This window comes from Ipomoea nil, unplaced genomic scaffold (genome assembly GCF_001879475.1).
Source record: "Ipomoea nil cultivar Tokyo-kokei standard unplaced genomic scaffold, Asagao_1.1 scaffold2279, whole genome shotgun sequence".
Classification (NCBI taxonomy): Eukaryota; Viridiplantae; Streptophyta; class Magnoliopsida; order Solanales; family Convolvulaceae; genus Ipomoea; species Ipomoea nil.
Window position 1 is genome coordinate 2,475,673 of NW_017618707.1, and position 21,744 is coordinate 2,497,416.

At 36.6% G+C, this 21,744-nt stretch overlaps 1 protein-coding gene across 1 annotated transcript; it reads left to right on the forward strand.

Moving 5' to 3' along the window:
* The first annotated feature begins 2,468 nt into the window (after positions 1–2,468).
* On the forward strand, positions 2,469–3,526 carry LOC109150454 (protein LIGHT-DEPENDENT SHORT HYPOCOTYLS 10-like). The gene has a single exon (XM_019298366.1). The coding sequence runs from the start codon at positions 2,695–2,697 to the stop codon at positions 3,211–3,213; it is 519 nt and encodes a 172-aa protein (XP_019153911.1). The 5' UTR covers positions 2,469–2,694; the 3' UTR covers positions 3,214–3,526.
* The last annotated feature ends 18,218 nt before the right edge of the window (positions 3,527–21,744 follow it).

Here is a 21,744-nt window from a genome sequence, read left to right on the forward strand (position 1 = left end):
TGGAAGGTGGGATTGTGCCCAAATGTTCGCCGTATAGTCACATGTGATTAGAGAATGCACTATATCTTCATGAATGAGTCCACACATAGCACAAGTTGGATCAATATCAACTCTCTTCATAAGTAGATTATTCATAGTGGATAATATATCATTCAAAGTTCTCCATAAAAATGTTTTCCACTTTGGGGGGACTTTGAGCTTCCACAATTTTAACCATTTATCAAATCCACCCATGTGATTAGTGTAGTCACCGACTATTTTCCTGTATCCATCCTTGACTGAATATTCCCCTCTCGGGCACCAACCCTTTCTTAATCATTAGGAATGTCATCAATTCTTGTTCGCACAAACTTAATTCACTGGTTTAATAGACAGTATTTGAGAGAAGAAATCAATGTTTGAATTTTGACAGGGATAGTGTGGGGACATAATCCAAAGTGAGTGATTTTTTACATACTTCAAAATGCTCTGTCGGGTCGGAATGTGGGACTCTTAAGTTGGGGATTCAACCTTTTAGGAGAAGGAATGTCAATTCTGTCGCACCCAATGAATTATCTGTATCTGAGTTGGGGATTCAACTTTTTGAGAGAAGAAGGAATGTCAATTATACTTGTACCCAATGAATTATCTGTATCTGAGTTGGGAATTCAACTTGGAGAAGAAGGAATGTCAATTCTACTCGTGGCAAGAATTGATTCTCTCAAATGTGAGGTCATGGATTCGATCCTTGGTGAGGATAGTATTGACTCTTTGGAGAAGAAGGAATGTCAATTCTACTCGTGGCAAGAATTGATTCTCTCAAATGTGAGGTCATGAATTCGATCCTTGGTGAGGATAGTATTGACTCTTTATGCGTAGTACTCCAAAAATGTTTGGTGTATAACTCTTAGACTACAACAACAAGTAAAGCTATCAATTTATAATTAATTAAGACTACATTTATTAAAAAACATTACAATTATTAAGTTTTTTTTTTTTTTTTAAATTATCATTTCTATTTTGATATTTGAACCAAACACCCTTAAGGCCTTAATATAAAATTTTAAAAATTCCTACATACACATAGTAAACTAGAAGTAACAAACTAATAATCTGTGGATTGCTTTAATTAATAACGTTATCTTAATTACTACTTGATTAATGATTGTCATTTTCTGATTGCGATCGAGTGTAACGGTGTAACAAATTCCATTTTTCCAAATGGGGAAATTGACCCCTTTATATATAACATCTTCCATTTTTACCCAAGACATGTTGTTTATTTTATTTTATTTTATTATTTTTTTAAAAATTTGGATGATCCAATTTTGCCGGACTAATCCTAAACCCACAAGACCCCGCCCCTAGAGTCACTGCTGAGATAAATCGCAAATCACGCAATCAACCCATGGTCAAATCTTAGTCTTCATGTGCGCATAAGGGAGGGGTTGCTGCCGTAAAAAAATGCCCATGCGATGACGATTTGTCAATTAATGGAAAAGCCTAAGACACATAATGGTAAGAAGGAGTTTTCTTCTAAAAGACCAATTTCTCAAAGTGAGAGGGTTCCTTGTGCGCAGTAAGTAAAAGGTTTAGCCTCTATGTTCAACTGAGTTACCATGATTTACATTCTCCCAGATGCTCTATCAGGTCGGGGTGTGAAGGGCCCTTGGGGTTGGAGATTCAACCTTTTGGGGAGAAGAAAGAGTTTTCTCTAAAGCACCAATATAAACTATCCATATTTGGTCATTAACTCATTTTAAAGTGGGATTTAGATATAATTATGCAGATAACTTTTTATGAATATCATCATCTCAATAGTCAATATAAATGGTTGCTCCCCTAAGTGGGAGATGATAGGTTCGAGTCTCAATGAAGGTGATTAGTAGTTTGGGTACGGTAACCCCTTCCCTTGTAATAAAAATAAGTAAAATGTTTATCTTTGTGGGCAAGTAAAATGTTCATTTGATAATTAATTAACAACTTTGCTTTTTAACCTTGTCTTAAACGATGTAAGGCATGTACTTATTACACTAGTCATTAAGGAGACAAATTTCTCCATTACTAAACAAGTCATACGTTTTTTTATGTGTCCAACTTTAATAAATTCACCTTTAATTATGTCTTAAATACATGTTATTGCTTACATCAAATGACAAAATTCCATCACTTTATAAAGAATGGCATATGAATACTATGTTTTGCTGTCGGGTTTATTTTGTTTTACTTTTTCACTGTGCTTGTAACTTTTTTAGACGTGTATGTTACTTAATTACTTACCTTCAGACAATTCAACCAACTAACTAATTAACTAAGGGAATTAAGGATGGTGGGTTCAACCAGAGTTACTATTTTTGCTAATACTCTTGGATAATGATTGATTATATATGTGGGATGATGTAGATAGCTAAGCTAGCATAATTAAATTAAGGAAATTGTTAATTTTTTAATTATATTTGAAAAAGCCATACTTAATGCTAATAGTACAATTAAAGGTGGAAAATAATGTGGTGTAGGAAGAAAAAGAGGGCACCTAAAGCACTTTAATTTCTTTGGCCCCATTCCATATATCTCTAATCTCTTCTATTTCTCCCCCATGATTTCATTAATATCTCATCATCCATTCCCATTCCTATATAATTCCCACTTCGCCATTGACAAAACTTCTCAAACCTTAAAAGATCAGATCAGACAACGTTAATAACTACCATATATATGATGATGTCGTCGGGGGAAGGATCATCATCATCATCATCCCGACAAGCTCCCCAGCAGCCACTGGTTCAACTGAGCCGGTACGAGTCGCAGAAGCGGCGGGATTGGAACACGTTCGGACAGTACCTGAGGAACCAACGGCCGCCGGTGGCGTTATCCCACTGCGACTACACCCACGTCCTAGATTTCATGGCCTACCTCGACCAGTTCGGAAAGACTAAGGTGCATTTGCAAGGGTGCTTGTTTTTCGGGCAGGCCGAACCGGGCGGCCCATGCACGTGCCCGCTGAGGCAAGCTTGGGGGAGCCTGGACGCGCTCATTGGCCGCTTGAGAGCCGCCTTCGAAGAGAACGGCGGCTCGCCGGAGACCAACCCCTTCGCCAACGGCGCAATCCGGATGTATCTCCGGGAGGTGAGAGATATGCAGGCTAAAGCAAGAGGGATCCCATACAAGAAGAAGAAGAAAAAGAAGACTACTATTACTACTGCTACTACTACTATGGAAGAAGAGACCATATGATGCTGCCATCAAGCAATGAGATTCAATCTTCTTGAATAGGGTTTCTGAGGACAAAATGGTAAAATTGCCATAATATGCATGCTTTTTTAAATTAATTTGCAATAATTTAAGATCAGAGGGCATTTTAATAAATTATTGTTAATTTTAATTAATGTATGTCATGAAGAAATCAACCCTAAACTAGAGTTTTTAAAAACCCTAGTACGTACTTATGTTGTTGCATGTGTCAATATGTCATGTCCCTTTTATCATTCTTGAGAGTAAACTGCAAAAGATCTAAAAATATAAATAAATAATGCAAGGTCTTTTTTTAGGGACATTAAAGATTTATATAATTTTTGGTTTTGGTTTGGGGTTTTATTTTTCTTATTTATTTATTTATTTTGGTGTATGACCCATATATATAAATTTGTTTTAAATATATTTATTATGATTGTAATGTTCACTTTTGTCTAATCTTTGTCTCTTTTAGGATTCTGCTCAATCTATTGCTTGCCATTATGTCTCCTGAAAAATATTATTTATGGGCTTATAATTAATTAATGTATCTAAAAATTTTAAAAATTATTTCAATTCAGTTTTCAAGTAATGTAATTATTGCATCTTGAAATTATTAATAAATCCAATCCTATGAGCTGACAAGAGTGTTATCTATAATTCTTCTCAGCTAAAGGTATGAGATGTCCTTTTCTTCATATATTATATTGTGTATGTTCATCAATTATATATGCATCTACAATCTTATACTCATTAATGAACCAATCATATGCCTATATTATTAATAGATAGTATATAGTTGGTGAGGGGCAACATTTAGCCAAGTTGATCATCAGACAGTTGATTTAGTAATTAACCACAATGTTTCAATTAACTTTCAAGTTTAACTTCCTGTTAATTTATCTTAACTTCTTGTGATCTTTTGCCAGTTAAAGTTACAAAACTGAAAGATTAATAAGTATATATATATATATATATATATATATATATATATATATATATATATATATATATATCTATTTTATTTATTTTATTTAAAAATTATGCTTTTGATATCATAATAATTATTCTCGAATTGCAAATGCAGCCCGACTCCCTTATCTTTCAATTATTGATCTAATATTACAAATATAATCCCTATGTTTTAATTATTCCAAATTTAGCCCTTTAATTGTTAATCTAGTTGACAGTCCTTAACTGAAAGTAGTAGATTTGCAACTTGACCAATAATTGAAGGACAATTTCCAATTCGGTCAACAATATAATTGAAGGATTAGATTAACACCAATTGAAAGATAAGTATCAGATTTACAATTGGGTCAACATTGGAGGACTAAATTTACAATAATTAGAAGAAAGGGACTACATTTATAATTTGAAAATAAAATTAAGGAATCAAAAGTTTGATTTCTCATTATTTTATTTACTTAATGATGATATATATACTTTAATAATAGATAATAGATATGTGATTAAAAAAAAAAAAAAACTAATTCATAGGCCGGGTAGCTAGCTAGAACATATTATTAAAAATAACTAAATTTTTTATAAAAAATATTTACTCTTTTACTTACCATGAGATATAACGAACAATATATATATATACATATATATATATATATATATATATATATATATATATATATATATATATATATATATATATTTCTAACCAAGTTGGTTGGACGGTTAGCTCGATAACTATAAGGTTCCAAGTTTTGTTCATAGGGGAAGCAGCCTATTAACCTTCTTAGTTTGAGCCAGTCACTTATTGACAACCTATACCGATTTACTTTCTTGCGATTACAAGACAGATTTTATATTGTGCATACCCACGGGAAGTGGTTACAGATTTCCCTCATCAGTTATTACCAAAACAAACAAAAAAAGAAAAAACAAAAAACAAAACAAAATAAATAAAAACCCTAATACATATATCTTTGATTCTTTGTCCATAAATACACTTCAGCTGGATGGGCAAACATAGATGTTTAATGTGTAGTTTTCTCAAACTTTACTATTGAATAAGTTCCTCATACATTAGTTGTTGGAGTTTTTGAAACCTTATTATATTTTATTGGATTATGTGGATGCAAAACATTTGAAGTGGGACCTTATTACCCATTTCTTCTACTACAAAATCAAAGAGGAATCGATGAGTTATTGACAGTTTTCTATTTTTTTTAAACGTTATTCCGTGACTGTGAACCTATGAGGAAAATATTGGCCCCTCTTTTGGACCTATGTGGATTTTGCTCATGATAAATATAATATAATAAATATATAATATTACTAATAATTTAATTTTGTTTAAACTAAACAAAATATACATTTTAATATCATGGATCCTCTCTCACTTGACCGCCTAGATGTTTATGGTGCTCAGATGCTGAGGGTGAGGCTATAGGCGTCTTCTGCCCGGCCTTTGGACAGGGATGAATCCACAAAATCATTTGAGTGGAGATAAAATTTAAATGGCGACGTTAAAAATGTCAATGACAAAATATCAACTAACGTATTATAATAAGATTAAAAATACAAAATATATTATAAATTATAATATAATATTTTTGATAGATTACATGATAATTAGGGTCGAAGCCAAAAATATGAAACATAATCAATTAGATAAAATAATTTGAATAACACTATATTCATAAATACTTTTTAATTTTAATTTCTTTTACTTAGATCAACTTTAAGTTTTTCTAAATTAATTCGGATACAGTGAAATATAATATAAACTTGTATACTACATTAATTAAATGATTCATAAAAACTTAAAAAGTACGTCAATTAAATGACTCGTAAAAAGTAGACGAAAAAAATATTTAATTTATCTTGTGAATGAATGAAAGAGATAAAATAAGAAAAAATATTGCTAATGAGATTTGAACATATGGCATATACTTTTTAAATATTAAATTTGGAGTTCAACCAACTTAACTACTCAAACTATTATTAATTTAAGCATAGATATAGGTTTTTTATAATGCTATATATATATATATATATATATATATATATATATATATATATATATATATATATATATATATATATAAATGATTAAATATGTGTGGTGGGGAAAGAGGGGAGCTGCCCCTATATATATAGTGACTCCGTCCCTGCTTTGGGGTGTCTTGGATGCATGTACCAAAAGTATACATTTTAATATATTATCGGGACTAGTAGTCACATGTTTTAAATTCGAAAGGATTACAACTCACAATATTAGAAAAATAACTGTATTGGGGTAAGAAAAATAACTCTATGTATTATGTTTTCCTGACCTTAAACAATTTTTTTTTTTTTTTGATACTGATGAGGGGGTTACCCAAGGTGGCTAAAAAGCACCCTCGACTTAAACTCTAGCACCTGACTGACGTCTTCGATGCTTAAGCCCAATTTGATCCTGCATGATGATGTCGCGAACAGCTAGAGGTGATTGAGACAAAATGCGAGCCCCAATGGGATGAGAAAGGGCCCTTGTAGCCAAATCATCAGCCACTCTGTTCCGCTCCCTGTAAACGTGCTTGTAGATGATCTCATCTAGCGTCCTAGCTTCCAGAATGCACCCCCATAGAACGTTGTTATGGAGATCAAGATTACTCCGTAAACTCTGGACCGTGGTCAGCGAATCAGTCTCAATAACAAGCTTCTTAACACCATGCTCATGCGCCAGCCGAATGCCTTGCAACATCGCCCAGGCCTCCGCTTCTTCTACGCCACATCTCCCAATGCTGTGCGTGAAACCTCCTTTCCATATGCCTTGATCGTCCCTCAAGATTCCTCCGCATCCAGCTTTTCCACTCTGCTTATGACAGCCATCTACATTTATCTTCATCCATCCGGCATGTGGTTTTTCCCAAGCTACAAAGCTCTCAACTTCCGGCGTTTGGTCCATTCCAGAAGTCCTACATCTCGCAAAAGCACTTCGCACCTCCACTTCATACCTTTGCAACCAAGTCTTTCTTTGCGGTAGAGGGATAGAAACCTGGTTGAAAACTTCATCATTTCGCCATTTCCAAAGCCACCAGAGGCAGATGCCAAACTTCTGGGGCCAATCTTCATCGAAACCTCTCCGTCGATCTCCCCGAATATTTGCAGACAACCAATTTGTCCAGTCTAAGGCACCAAGGACCGCCAAGGTGCTGCTTGGAAGTAATGTCTCCAATATCTCTTTTGCCGCTACACATCGTTTGAAGAGGTGGTCAATTTCTTCGACTTGTCCTGCACAACGAAAACAAGTGTTATCAGCTGTTAGATGTCGTTTAACTCGTTCCTCGTTAGTGAGTATCCGCTCCTGTTTCACCAGCCAGAGAAAGAAACAAATCCTCCCCGGCAGCCGTAATTTCCAGATGAGCTTCCAATCTGTGTCCGGTTGCGAATTGACACCACCTTCTACTGTCTCATAAGCTAATTTCAGTGTAAATTTCCCATGCGCATCAGGGCCCCAGCCAATGCCATCCTCAGTATCCCCATCGTCTAGTATGATGCTCGCCAAGCGTTGCTGCGCGACAATTGGAAGTGCGTGGGCAATCTTCTCCCATCGCCACCCTCTGTGTTTGTCCCAGTACTCGTCCACCGTGGCATAAAGCTCGGGCAAGCTTAGCGGGGAGGTCATTTGGTTTCGAAGAGGTTCCGGCATTAACCAACTATCCATCCAAAAATTTGTGGATTTACCGTTTCGCACCACTCGAGTCAAGCTGTTATCCAAAAAAAACTTCTGCCGCCGTGATTCCCCGCCAAACGTTAGATACTTTCCGCTGGCTTTGTCCGATTCCTTGAGTAGACGATCTCCTGTTGTACTTGGTGAGTTACGTTCTTACCCACAGACTAGACTCCTCTGTCCTGAGTCGCCACCCTAACTTCATCATATAAGCAATGTTAAGTTCATGGAGCTTGCGCATACCAAGGCCGCCCAAGCTCTTTGCCGTAGTAACCGTTTGCCAGTTAACAAGACTCATCTTTTTTCCTCCAGCACTCGTTGTACCCCAAATAAATTTCCTGATTCTCTTCTCGACCTCCATGCATAAACTTTTTGGTAGTGATGTTGTCTGCATGGTGTAAACAGGTATGGCATTCAAAACAGCTTTGGCTAACACGACTCTTCCTGCTATAGAAAGCGTCTTTGTCTTCCATCCTTCCAGACGAGTCGAGATTCTATCAAGGATATCGGAAAAAGTGCTGCACGTGACTCGACCGTGTAAGGATGGCACGCCTAAATATCGTCCCAAATCCGTCGTTTGTGTGATGCCCAGCGTGTTGGCAATTGTCGTAGCTAGCTCCGGGGCTGTGTTGCGCGAGAAGTGAACCTGCGATTTTTCCAGACTAATTTTCTGTCCGGAGGCCTTGCAAAATTTGTTGAAACACTCTTGAATCACTGCTACTTGCTCAACGGACGCTTCAGATAACAAAACCATATCATCTGCAAAACAAAGATGGGAAAAAATAGGACCTTGGTTAGCCAATTTAATACATTTCCAACGTTTGTTACCAATTTCAGTTACAATTAAGTGGCTGAGGCGTTCCATGCAGAGAACAAAAAGAGCAGGCGACATGGTGTCGCCCTGACGAATGCCTCTTCCCGGGGCAAACTTAGGTAGCTGAGCCCCATTCCAAGCGACAGAAAGCCTTGATGTCCGGACGCATGTCATAATAATTTGAACCCACTTGTCATTGAACCCCGCTTGCTGGAGAGTGTCCTGGATAAAGTCCCACGATAATCTATCATAGGCCTTCTCCAGGTCCAATTTGATGGCCATCGAACCCGTCCTTCCCTGTTTACCACGCATGGTGTGCATAACCTCCTGGTACACAATAACATTGTCCGAGATCTGTCTACCTGGGACAAAAGAGTTCTGGAACAGGCCAACTAACTCAGGTAGGATACACTTTAGTCTATTAGTAATAGTCTTAGTAATGATTTTATAATTCACATTACACAAGCTGATGGGCCTGAACTGTTTAATTGTCTCTAGACTGGGCACCTTCGAGATAAGAGCTATAAGCGTATCATTCACCCCCTCGGGAAGGCCGCCTATTGTGAGAGCCTCATTGACCATGTGAAACACATTGTCGCCTGTTTCCTCCCACATACGTTGATAAAACGCTGCGGGGAAGCCATCAGGTCCCGGAGCTTTGAAGGGCTTCATGTCCAAAAGAGCATTGTGGACCTCTTCTTTTGTAACTGGTCTGTTAAACACCCGCCAATCGATGGTACACACTTCAGGGAAAGATGCTTCCATCATACGATCGACCTCCATGTCATCCCCTCGGGCAAACAACTGCATATAATACCCTTGGATATGTTGCTGTAGATCCCTCTCATCCGTGATCCACTCACCGTGCTCGTTCTTAAGCCTACTAATGGTATTTCTTGATTTCTGGACTATTGCAGATGCGTGGTAGTATGCAGTGTTTCTATCTCCGGATCCAATCCATTCTTCCCTGGAACGTTGGAACCATAACAGCTCCTCCTGGTAAAGGACTTCTTCAAGATCCTCTCGGAGCTTTTTCTCCAGCTTGGCCAGACCCCTATGAAAGGACTCTGCAAGTCTGGATTGAATCTCTCCCAGTCGGCTAATCAAGATTTTCTTGCGTTTGAAAATGCTACCAAACACCGATTTATTCCATTCTGAGAGGGTTGTTGAGACATTGTTGATATTATCCGTCATTGCTTTCGTCTTGTCCCAAGACTGGTCCACCACCTTGTGGATGTCTGGGTGTGTGAGCCAGGCAGCCTGAAAGAAAAAACGAGAATGCGTAAGGACATGCCTGTTTCCTTCAACTCGGAAAAGTAAAGGCGCGTGATCTGAAGCGATCCGCGGGAGGTGAGAAACTCTAGCCTCCGGGAAACCGATCCTCCAGTCTGTTTTCCACATAGCTCGATCAAGCCGGGCTCCTTTTATGTTGTCGCTGGACCCGTCCTTGACCCAAGTCAGGTTTGGACCATCAAAACCCAAGTCCATCAGTCCCTCTTCCTGGATCCAACTCACAAAGTCTGAGCTACGCTGGGAGGAATAAGAGATGTAGTTCATAGTTTCGTCCCGATGCACCACAGAGTCAAAATCCCCCACTACGAGCCAGGGCCCTGTGATTGACCTGCTAGAGTGCCTTAAGTCTTTCCAAAGGCGTTTGCGGAGCTGGTGCGTCGGCCTACCATACACTAGGGCAAAAGACCACGGTGGGGACCCTTCCTTACCGACCTGTAAAAGAATGAACTGAGGGTGAGTATAGAGCACAGATGCCTTAATCGGGTCCTTCCAAAAAACCCAGATGCCCCCGCTGAAGCCTAAAGCCTCAACTCGGACCCAGTCCGAAAAACCTATGCTTGAGCAAATGCGATCAGCCAGGGTCCCGGAAACTTTAGGTTAGAAAAGACCCAGCAAGCAAGGCTTATAAAGGCCTAGCAGGTTCTTAAGGGCGCGGTGGAATCTCTTGCCACTCGCCCCTTGGCAATTCCAGAGAAGGCAATCTATAAAACGGGAAGAGGGGAAAAACAGCAAACAAAGAAACTCGCGGCAAGCAGAGCAAACCAGATAAAAACACAAGACCAAAGGGCAAAAAAGCAAGAGAAACAAACGCTCAATGGCCAGAGGTGGCCACTGTAATCCCCAGGATTGCTTGGCGCCCGCCAAGGTCCATCACCACATCTCCTTCTTCATCAAATCTCTCTGGCAGGTCGGAATGGTGCTCATTGGTGTGCTGCCATACCGGCAACGGAACGTCATCAGCTTGCGCACCAGTCGCCACCCGAGAAGAATGGATGATCAGTCCGCCTCGTTCTCCCCGCACAACCACGTGCTCGTCCTCCTCTGCCGCACGCCTAATACTCGTCACTCTTCTCCTTGTGCTACTGACCAGAACTTCGCTTGCCACAGCTTGTGGTCCTCCTTCCTCTCTGGGTTCATTTGCGATCTGCTTTTCATGGACTCCAACATTCGGTCTTCTTACTGTTCCACCCTGCCCTCTTGGCATCTGCGTAGCTTGCGGTTGCTCCCTTCTGGTGTCACTGTCATCTGCCTCTTCAATAGGCTCTACCGGGACTGCCACGTTGTCCCCATACACATCCTCGTCATTGTAGTCCACCAAAGGAGCAAATTTAGAAGCTTGGATGGTGCCACCGCTGTTCTATCATGTTCGACGCTCCTCCGTCGGCCTGAGAGACCTGCTCGCCTGCCTTTGTCCATTTCTCGGCTTTCTCCCTGGTGCAATCATCCAGCGACCAAACGGAGCATCTCTAACTCGATCCGGTTGTCTGTCCCCCACATCTTTGTCGTGATCAGCCTCTGATTCTGGCGCCAGCTTGTTTAGAGTAGGACAATCATCAGATGAATGGCCGTAAATCCCGCATGTGAAGCAAACCATGTGGATCCCCTCATAAGCCACTGATCTTACCTGTTCCTTGTAATTACATTTCGAAACCAGAGGCTTCTTGATATCGACTTCAATGCATAATCTGGCGAACATCCCCCACGACATCAAACTAGTTGCCCGGTCCACTCTTATTGTTCTGCCAACTTTGTTCCCCAGCTTTCTCAAAAAGATGGTGCTGTAGTACTCCGCGGGTAGACACGGGATCCTCACCCACACCAACACCTTCTCTGTTGTATCTTCAAAGGGATCAAAGTCCGTTACCCATGGCTTCACTATCAAATAGTGATCCATAACCATCCACGGTCCCTCGAACATGGCAAACTCCAAATCTTCAACCGCCCCAAATCGCACCAGGAAGTAGTCGTTATCTATGGCTATGAGATCGAGGCTTCCCTTTGGCTTCCACATGGTGTTCAGTCTGCGTAGCAAAAAGGCGTACCCTACCTTTCTACCCATCACCTTGATAATCAGGGCCTTCCTCCACGGTTCTCGGATCGCTGCCTCTTCCGCCTTAGTCAGACGAATCGTTGGGCATAGTGGATCATCCTCATCATCATCCGATGCTTCTTCCGGGATCTCTTCCTCAGTCTCTGGCACTGCATGCATGGCTTGGATCGAGTGGCCAGCGACACTCTCCGCGTAAGATCGACGTGGCTGCGGGAGAACCTGCGATGATAAAGGACATGTTAACGATAGTTTTGGGTTTAGATCACTCATTACCTGGATCGGTGATAACGAATGGGCGTCCACCAACTGATCCTCAGGCGTTTCATTGACGACCTCCACCTCCATCCGTGAGTCTACCACTTCCTTCACCTCTGATGGCGATCCAAATGTACGTTGGCAGTATGCTTTGGTTTCTTCGTACTCCTTTCGAGGAGATCGTCCTCCTCGATCGCTTTCTGGCTAGAGAGCATTTCAACCCCTAGTGTTAGATTATTAGCAAAACACTATTCCTGACCTTAAACAATGAGTACATATATGATATATTGGAGAAAAGAAGTTGACTATTTCCTCTTTTTTTTTTGGAAAACCCTATTTCCTCTTTGTTTACTTGTGGATTCAAAATGATGTGATTTTCATTGAATAATTAGTATATATCATTATCTCTTCAACTTTTTGGTTGATATGAAACCTTGTCACCAATTTTGTCTTATTCTTTAATTGGCATCGTACAATGATGTTTTATTGCCACCAATCCACACTGTTGACTTTTTTTCAAAAAAGCATTATATTGAGAGGACAACTAAGTTGACGATTGAAAACAATAGTTATATTTATGATGATGGAATTTTGATATCGTATATATATCCCTAGCTTTTATTAGTTATATTTAGGGATTAATTTTTTTAAAAAAAAAAGGGAAAAAAATAGTAAGTTAACGGTGAACTAACAGAAGTTAACAGAAAAAATAATATTTAACGGAAAAGTTAACGGATAATCATATTCATTAAGGATAAATTAGAAAATTTTGGAAAAATTAAAATCTAATCAATTTGAGCCATTCATTTGATTAAAAAATTTGACCGCCATTTTTTCTACCCATTATAGGCCTAACTCTCTTGGGCTCTTATTAGTATAGTAGATAGATTAATTGTTGCAGACAAATACATGCATGCTTAATTGATGGATGTACTGTTTCTATCCAGATTCTTGTTTATTCTTCAGCCAATATGGGGTTCTTAAGATATGATAGTATATTTGTATGTAAATACAAAAATTTGCATCAATATAATATGAAATTACCTATGTAATATATTTATTTGTTTTTGAAAATTTGGTAGTATTTGATACCGGCTTGCCATACCATCTAATAGTTGGCCCGTGTTTTTGTTAACTACAAAATGAGAAAGGAGGCGACAATAAGAGTGTTTTCTATAATTTATCAAATCGGGCAGCACAAAGAAAAAAATCAACTATTGGCGAAGTGTTATGGGGTTTGCTTAATGTTGCAAGACAATAATTCTGGCTCAGTATTGGTCTCTTTTGAGTTGATGAAACTGGTGTGGTTCATTGATAACTTGATTCACTGTCAATAAGTTGTAAGGGTTTAAGTGGTTTGTTCTTTTCCATTAGTACTTCACCAAAATGATGAATTAAAGATGTTGAATTGGTGGAGTATTGACATCCATAATGTTATGGGCCATGAATGATAATGTATATTCGTTTTAACACGTACCTCATTGATCTTCTTTAGAAGTGATTCTATATGTCTCCCTTTTTTATATCACAGTTTTATATTAAGACTTAGGTATTATTACTGTTAGACCAATGTCATTTTACTATTGGTTTAGTATATTATACAAATGATGCTCCAGTTGACATTCAACATCCATATAGATATTACTAAATCACCTGAACTATTAACTTGAAACATGTAGTGGGATCTTTGCACTTGGGGTGCGCTTGCTGATGGTTAGGATATTATTGTAGGATTTTGTAGAAGGTATATGGCTTTTTGGTACTTAGTTGCACAATTCATTATTAGTATTATTTTAAATTTGAATTATTTTTAAGTAATTTCAATTATCAATCAACACTTTATTACATAATTTCTTCTTGTACAAATTAGTATTGAAGAATCTTTTGGCTTGTGTATATATATAGGTTTCATATAGAAGCCCAACATTGATTTCTCCCAACAGAATCAAGAATTAAGTATTTAAAATGAAGATTTTCCGGAGAAGCAATCTTAATAGAAAACGTTGAACATTTATTTTTGACTTTGTTAAGATGAACACCTTATGGCATCTTAATAGAAAACAACAACACAAATTGTGTACCGTACTAATGGTATAATAATAAGCAACACACATATACAAGCTACAAAAAAGGTGGTAAAATTATATTAATACCTTTGAATGATAGGTACGGGCTATTGAATGCTTTAGAAACGACTTGAGTATAGCGTTTCTTTGTTTGATCTTTGCCCTCCATTGGTTCAAGAACCAAAAGGGCATTGACAACAAACACCACAAAGTTGATGGGTCGAGCCACCGTGGGTGCGTATTCATTCTCAGCATTGCTGCGCTTCATTCTAATCTTTAAACCGTCCACATCATCAAAACCCTAATATGCATGGGTGCTAAACTTATCAGCAAACAACAAGTGAAGAAACTAGAAACAACCATAATGTTTTTCAGTAACCAAACCGTATAACAGGTTCTCCATGACGAACTCCGTTTGTCATCCAACGTTTCAGCATTTTTTCATTTTCAGATTCCTTGTAAGATAAGCACCGCGTATCATATACACAGAAAGATTTTGCATATCTCGGGATCTTGTATTCGTGGGCAAAACAGGTACCAGCTCCAATAGAAGGATTAACTGAAAATCAATGTGTTTATAACAGTCTTAAGAATTCAAAAGATAATAGTTCTACGGGCTTCATGTTATTCCTAAAAACATATAAGAGAAAACGACATACACCACACTTGTGCTCTTTGTGGAGTAAACCTTTCGGACTCAAAAACAATTGAAATCTTGTTCACTAGACTGCTTTTACCAGAACCTTTTGAACTTAGTACTAATGAACCACAATGTCCTTAGTTATTTTGGTCTTTTCTCCCCTCTATTTAATTTTGGAGAAAAGACCTTTTATTTTTTTTTAATTATAAGCTTTACCGGACCACTTGGATTGTTTCAAAATGAGCCTCATGAAGTTATTTATACTTATTCAACATCCTCAACGGGCGGTGGAGATCTACTTGATCGTATGACTATGATTATATCTCTCAAATCCACCCTAAAATTCTATACAATCATATGAGTTCTATAATATTTTATAAGATTTTATAAATATTTACACTTCAAAATGTTAAATTTTAATATGTAAACAATCCTATTTAAAATTTAAAACTATTTGAATTTTATGAAGATGTACTTTTTAGTCTTTTTACATTTATTAGCTTATCAAAAAGTTAATTTTACCAAACACTTTTAAGCATAATCAGCTAGTTTAACCGCTCTTCGTTTTTCAGCTTCTAGCTTATAGCTTTTCAGCTTTCAGCTACTTTTCAGCTAGATTAGCAAAACGTAGCCTTAGTCTTTTCACATCCATGCTATCTATTTTGTCTCATTCAATTGTTTACTTTTTTTTATTTTTACTTTACATTCATCTTCTCTTTATAAATTAAATTTTTTATTACTAACTAATCTATATAATCCACTCTTGTATATATATTATTCTAGTGATGCCATATTTAGAATGATGTATTTTTTTTTTAGAATGAAGTATTTATGCTTATGGAAACTAAAATATAGAAGTGTTTTAACTTTGACTACTAGATTTAGAAATGACCAAGATTGGTCCTTCAATTTTTTCTAAATGGATAGTGTTAATCCTTCTGTTAAGTTTCAACGGAAAACTTACACAAAAGGACAAGCTTTTAGCCTTTTACTTAATTCAATAAGTTCATATCCGTGAATAAATTAAGTAGTATAGTAATACTAATTAAATGTAATTTTTATATTGCATATGTTCTTAAATATTTGCTAATGGTAAATTAATAAATAATTTTATTTAGATTTGGATACAAATTTGATGACTCAAACGTATTATTGGGTTTCACTATCACAATATGAATTTAGAAGGGGCATATCTCTAACTAAAAGAAGAATACATTTAAATCAATATGCTTTATACATAAAATAGGTCATTTTACATATAGGTAAACGTACTGGTCTTCTCAATCAAAACCATTATTATCACTTATTTTTAGATGTTCAATATAGCAAATAACAAAACCTATCAATTAAATTCTCTAATACTTTTAACATTGCAATTTATATTTTAAAATCTTATGGGACCAGTAAGCAACATACTTTTATGTAAGATGAGTTGCAATACAACGATGAGTAGTACCCTTACTTAAAATTATAGTTGTATATATTCATCACAATGAAATTATATTTCTTGTGTTAATTTAAAATACACCCAAAAAAAAAAAAAAAACCTAACATAGATATTTTTGAAACTTCTTGCAACTAAAGAAAAAAAAAACAACTTCACAAATACATTTTATCTATGTCAAAATGATTAAGCACAAATTTTCACAGAAAGCGCGTAGAAAAAACTACATGTACATACAAATATATAAATTTATTTATTTTGGTGCATGTATGACCCATATAAATTTGTTTTAAATATATTTATGAATGTAATGTTCACTTTTGTCTAATCTTTGTCTCGCTTAGGATTCTGCTCAATCTATTGGTTGCCATTATGTCTCCTGAAAAATATATTTATTTGCTTAATTAATGTATCTAAAAATTTAAAAAATTATTTAAATTCAGTTTTCAAGTAATGTAATGATTGCATCTTGAAATTATTAATAAATCCAATCTTATGAGATGACAAGAGTGTTATCTATAAGGGTGTTGCTATTTGCACCACTCTTTGATCAAAAGTGAGTATAGTGGCGTCGAGAAGATATTGCGATTGGGTTGAGTTTACTAGCCTCCGGAAAAAATTAGTGACATTCCGAAGACAGACCGTGAGCTATTGGCCTCTTCAGAGAGTAGAGGTTAGAGTAGCTGGGTACCTCCCTCCCCCCACCCCCAAAAAAAAAAGTGGGTATAAAACATCTTGAAATTGTAAAAAATGAAAACTTTTAATAATTAATAGGTGACGTAAATAGCCAAATGGGGGTACATTTTGCTATTTGCATCACCTGGTCAAACTTGCAATTAATAATTTATTAATTTAATATTTAATTAATTACAATAAAACAAAATCGAAACGATCACCTTCTCCGGTGAGAAGGCAGTAGTGAGAAGGCGGCAACCCACTGTGGGCAAAAAGGTGTGGAGATCTATGTGTTGGAATTTGAAGGGCAAAAAGGTGGGGCAACATTGGCCTCAACGCTCCATCTGGATGGAACACCGGTGCCCCCGGAAGCTATGGTGGATTTTCAGCTTATTTGAGGGAAAAGTGAAGCCGAAATCTGTTATTGAAGCTGCATATTTCGCTGCTATTGGGCAGCCGTTTGAAGTTGTTTATTATCCACGGGCAAACACACCGGAATTTTGTGTTCGGGCATCATCTGTGAATGTCGCAATAGGTCTCCAGTGGTGCTTGGGGTTGAGGTTCAAGATGCCCTTTGAAACTGAAGATTCTTCTAGAACAAGCTGGTTCATGGGAACAATATCCTCTGTTCAGGTGCTGATCCCATGGCCATCCATTGGCCTAATTCACCATGGCGGCTTCTACCTGGGTCGCCATCTCCGGCGAGAAGGCGACCCCACTAGGCTGCCTTCTCACCGGAGAAGGTGACGATTTGTTTTTTTGTTTTTTTTTTAATAGTTAATATGTTGATTGTTAAAAAAATGAATAATATATATTACTCTTTGACCTCATTAATTGATGGTGGTGCAAATAACACTTTGCTATTTGCACCACCTATAAAGTTATTTGACCTATTAAATAGGTGGTGCAAATAGCAAAATAGGTGGTGTGAATAGAATTTCTCTATCTATAATTCTTCTCAGCTAAAGGTATGAGATGTCCTTTTCTTCATATATTATATTGTGTACATCAATTATATATGCATCTACAATCTTACAAGAGGATTGCAGTATTTTTTTTTTTTTTTTTATTCTTAACTTTTTTTCTTTTTTTTTTTTTTTTACCAATTTTCAGTTACAAAACTAACACCATAACACACTAGTACAACAAACACTTTTAACATCGATTATTTGGATCCTACACCGTCAGTTAAAAAACGACATTACTGTAAGAGACGTTATAAACAAACTATATATATGACGTCGGTTATATAAATAACTGACGTAGTATATTATTATTTTTGTTTATTAATTATAACTTACAATGTCGGTTATTAATACATAACCGACGTTGTATATATAGTTTTTTATTTTTAAATAACATAACACGTCAGTTGTTTACAAAAATCGACGTGTTAAGTTGTCAAATTGGTCCCCTAAGTCGACCGGATAGTGCAATTGGGTCCCCTAACTTAAAAAATAAATAAATAAATAAATAAATCTTCATTTAGATCCCCTAAACCTGTAAAATTGTTCAATTAAGTCCAAAGTGACTTGTTTAACAGGTTAAGTCTTCAGATGGTTGACACATGTCCTTTTAAAATATTTTTTGTTTTTGTTTTTATAAATATATATATATATATATATATATATATATATATATATATATATATATATAGGCAGCGGATCTTGTGCAACTCCTACGATACAGGAGATCACATCTCATCCATTAATAAATTTTCAATTGATGGATATGATTCAAAGTCAAATATCAATTATTTAAGGATAAATATAAATGAGAATGGTGTAAGAGTAATTCTATTATGGTGTTTAATTTTGGTTATAATTAAAATAGAATCTTTATCTAATAAAAGGGATCTTATCAATGGTAATAATTAATTATATTTTTTTTGTATTATGAGATTTTGAAGAAGAAACATGCCAAGAAGAAATAGTAATATGAGATTTGTATGTGTTACGGTGGTGTGTGCATGTGTGGTAGGGCGTGTGCAAATTTCTGAAACTTTGCATCATGTCGTTTTTGTTTTTGTTTTGTTTTGTTTTTTTTTCTTTTGTTTTGTTTTGTTTTTTTTTTTTTGTTTTTTTTTTTTTTTACGATGGGGTATGCATTTTTGTGATATGGCGTGTGCAAATTTGTGACAAAGGAACTTTGCATAATGTCATTTTTTTTTACGGTGGTGTGTGCATTTGTATGGTTTTACATTTGTAAATTTTTGGCAAATGAACTTAGGCATCATGTCAATTTTTTACACTGATGTGTGCATTTGTGTGGCATGGCGTGTGCAAAAAAAAAAAAAAAAAAAAAAAAAAAACATCATGGTTTATATACATTAAAAAAACCCCCAACAAGAATTAACGCACACACCATACCAGAATAATGCACACACCGCTGTAAGATTGCATTTTAAAATAAAACAGTAATAAAGGCGTGTGCATTAAACTGGTGTGTGCACGTAATGAAGTAGGTGGATGCGTAGGAATGAACACGTAGGTATTTGCTAAGTAGGTTATATTTATAAGTGCGTTATGCTGGTGACAGTAAGAGAGAGAGAAATATTGAAAATTGATTGAGGCAAAAAATAACGCTAGAAATCTTTATAAACATGGAAATAAGTGAAATGGAAAGTAATAAATACAGTGATTAAGGAAAAAAAAACACCTCTGACTTCATCTAAAATCAATAGCGCATGTGATCCAAGTGAAATCAATCTAAACCGTTAAAAAATAAAAATAAACGCATAGGATGTGGCCTCACGATCTCACCTGGCTAGGGGGGTTTCACTGGTTTATATATATATATATATATATATATATATATATATATATAATAAAACATACAGACACCGCAAAAGCACTCTTCGCTTAATCAATGCGAGCGGCAGCCATGGTTTTCTAGTTTTGTTATGGATTATACCAAGTTGTTAATTGTTGGGCGTTTGCTGTGGCGGCGGTGATGGAAGGAATAACGAAAAATTAAAACAGGACAATTCATTTCCTTATCCGAGCAGCAACTCCTTGACTGCGACGTCAACAACGACGACGGTTGCGGCGGTTGAATCAGAACAGAGGTGTTCGAATTCATAAAGGACAACGGCGACCTAGTGACGGAGTCCGACTAACCCTACAAGGGCACTCAGGAAAGCTGCAACACACAAAACCTTTGTACACCAGCAGCCACCATTTCAGTCTACCAAGAGGTGGCCACCACCGAGTCCGCTCTCCTCGCGACCGTCACAAGCCAACTTGAGTCCGTTGGAATCACCATCGACGGGGACGTGTTCCAATACTACAAAACCGGCGCCCAGCACTAGATTGCCCTCGTTCCAGAGGGCGGCGGCCATGCCTACTCTCGTTCCAGATATGAAAGACAGCCATGGCCGTCTCAGCCACTGGCTGTTCTCGCCTGATAGCCGGTGGCTGTGTTTATTTTATTTTATATATATATATATATATATAGGATTATTTTCAAATATAAACTCCTCTTAAAATACAAACTGTGTGCATGTAAGTATGTTAATGTGTGCATGAGCTAATCACAGATATTGTTGGCATTGTGCCCAGTGTGCATGTAAGTATGTTAATGTGTGTACAAGCTTTGATGGATGGTTGTAATTTTGTCTTCCTACGCGTTGTGTGCATGTAAATATGTTAATGTGTGCACGAGCTTTGATGGATGATTGTGATTTTTCCTCCTACGCGTTGTGTGCATGTAAGTATGTTAATATATGCACGAGTTAATCCCAGAAATTGATGGCAATGCGCTCTGTGTGCATGTAAGTATGTTAATGTGTGTATGAGCTCAAGTTTATTGTATTTTAAGGGGGATTTGTATTTGAATGCAACTATATATATATATATATATATATATATATATATATATATATATATATATATATATATGCATGCTTATGCTTCATCGTAATTCTAATTTTTATTTTTTTAATTTAATTTCTTTATTTATGCTTATGTGGCAGCCAAGTACCCACTCCAACGCTTATGTGGCGCTCCATGGGGGCAATTATTGGCTTTTACCGGAGAAGTTACCGGCTAATGGGGTCAACTGACTAAAAATCGTGTGTTCATGTGTTTAATTGACCTTTTTAAAAGTTCGTGACACTAATTGACTTTTCGCGAAATCTTTAAGGGCCTATTTGACCCTTTTCTCAAAGAGATATAATTTCATATCATTAGTTATATTATCTTTATTTTCTACAATTCAAAGATTTCTTAGGTTCAAATTTATTAATTAATTATATTCACTACATTATCCATTGTCTTCTTTTTACATTATCTTGTGTGCGTGTGTGTGTATATATATATATATATATATATATATATATATATATATATATATATATATATATATATATATATATATATGAGGGAATGGATCAGGTGCGGGTAGTGTTTCCCGTGCGGTTGTGCGGGTGGGCGCACATTAAGCATTACATTGGCGCGCACTTTAAGTACACAACACATGCACATTAAACACACAAACAAAATACATTCAGAATACAAACTCACGCATCTTAAGCACAAAAGTCACGCATCTTAAGCACAACCCTCACGCACCTTAAGCACAAAAGCACACGCACTTAAGTTTTAATAACAACTCATATTAAGTAC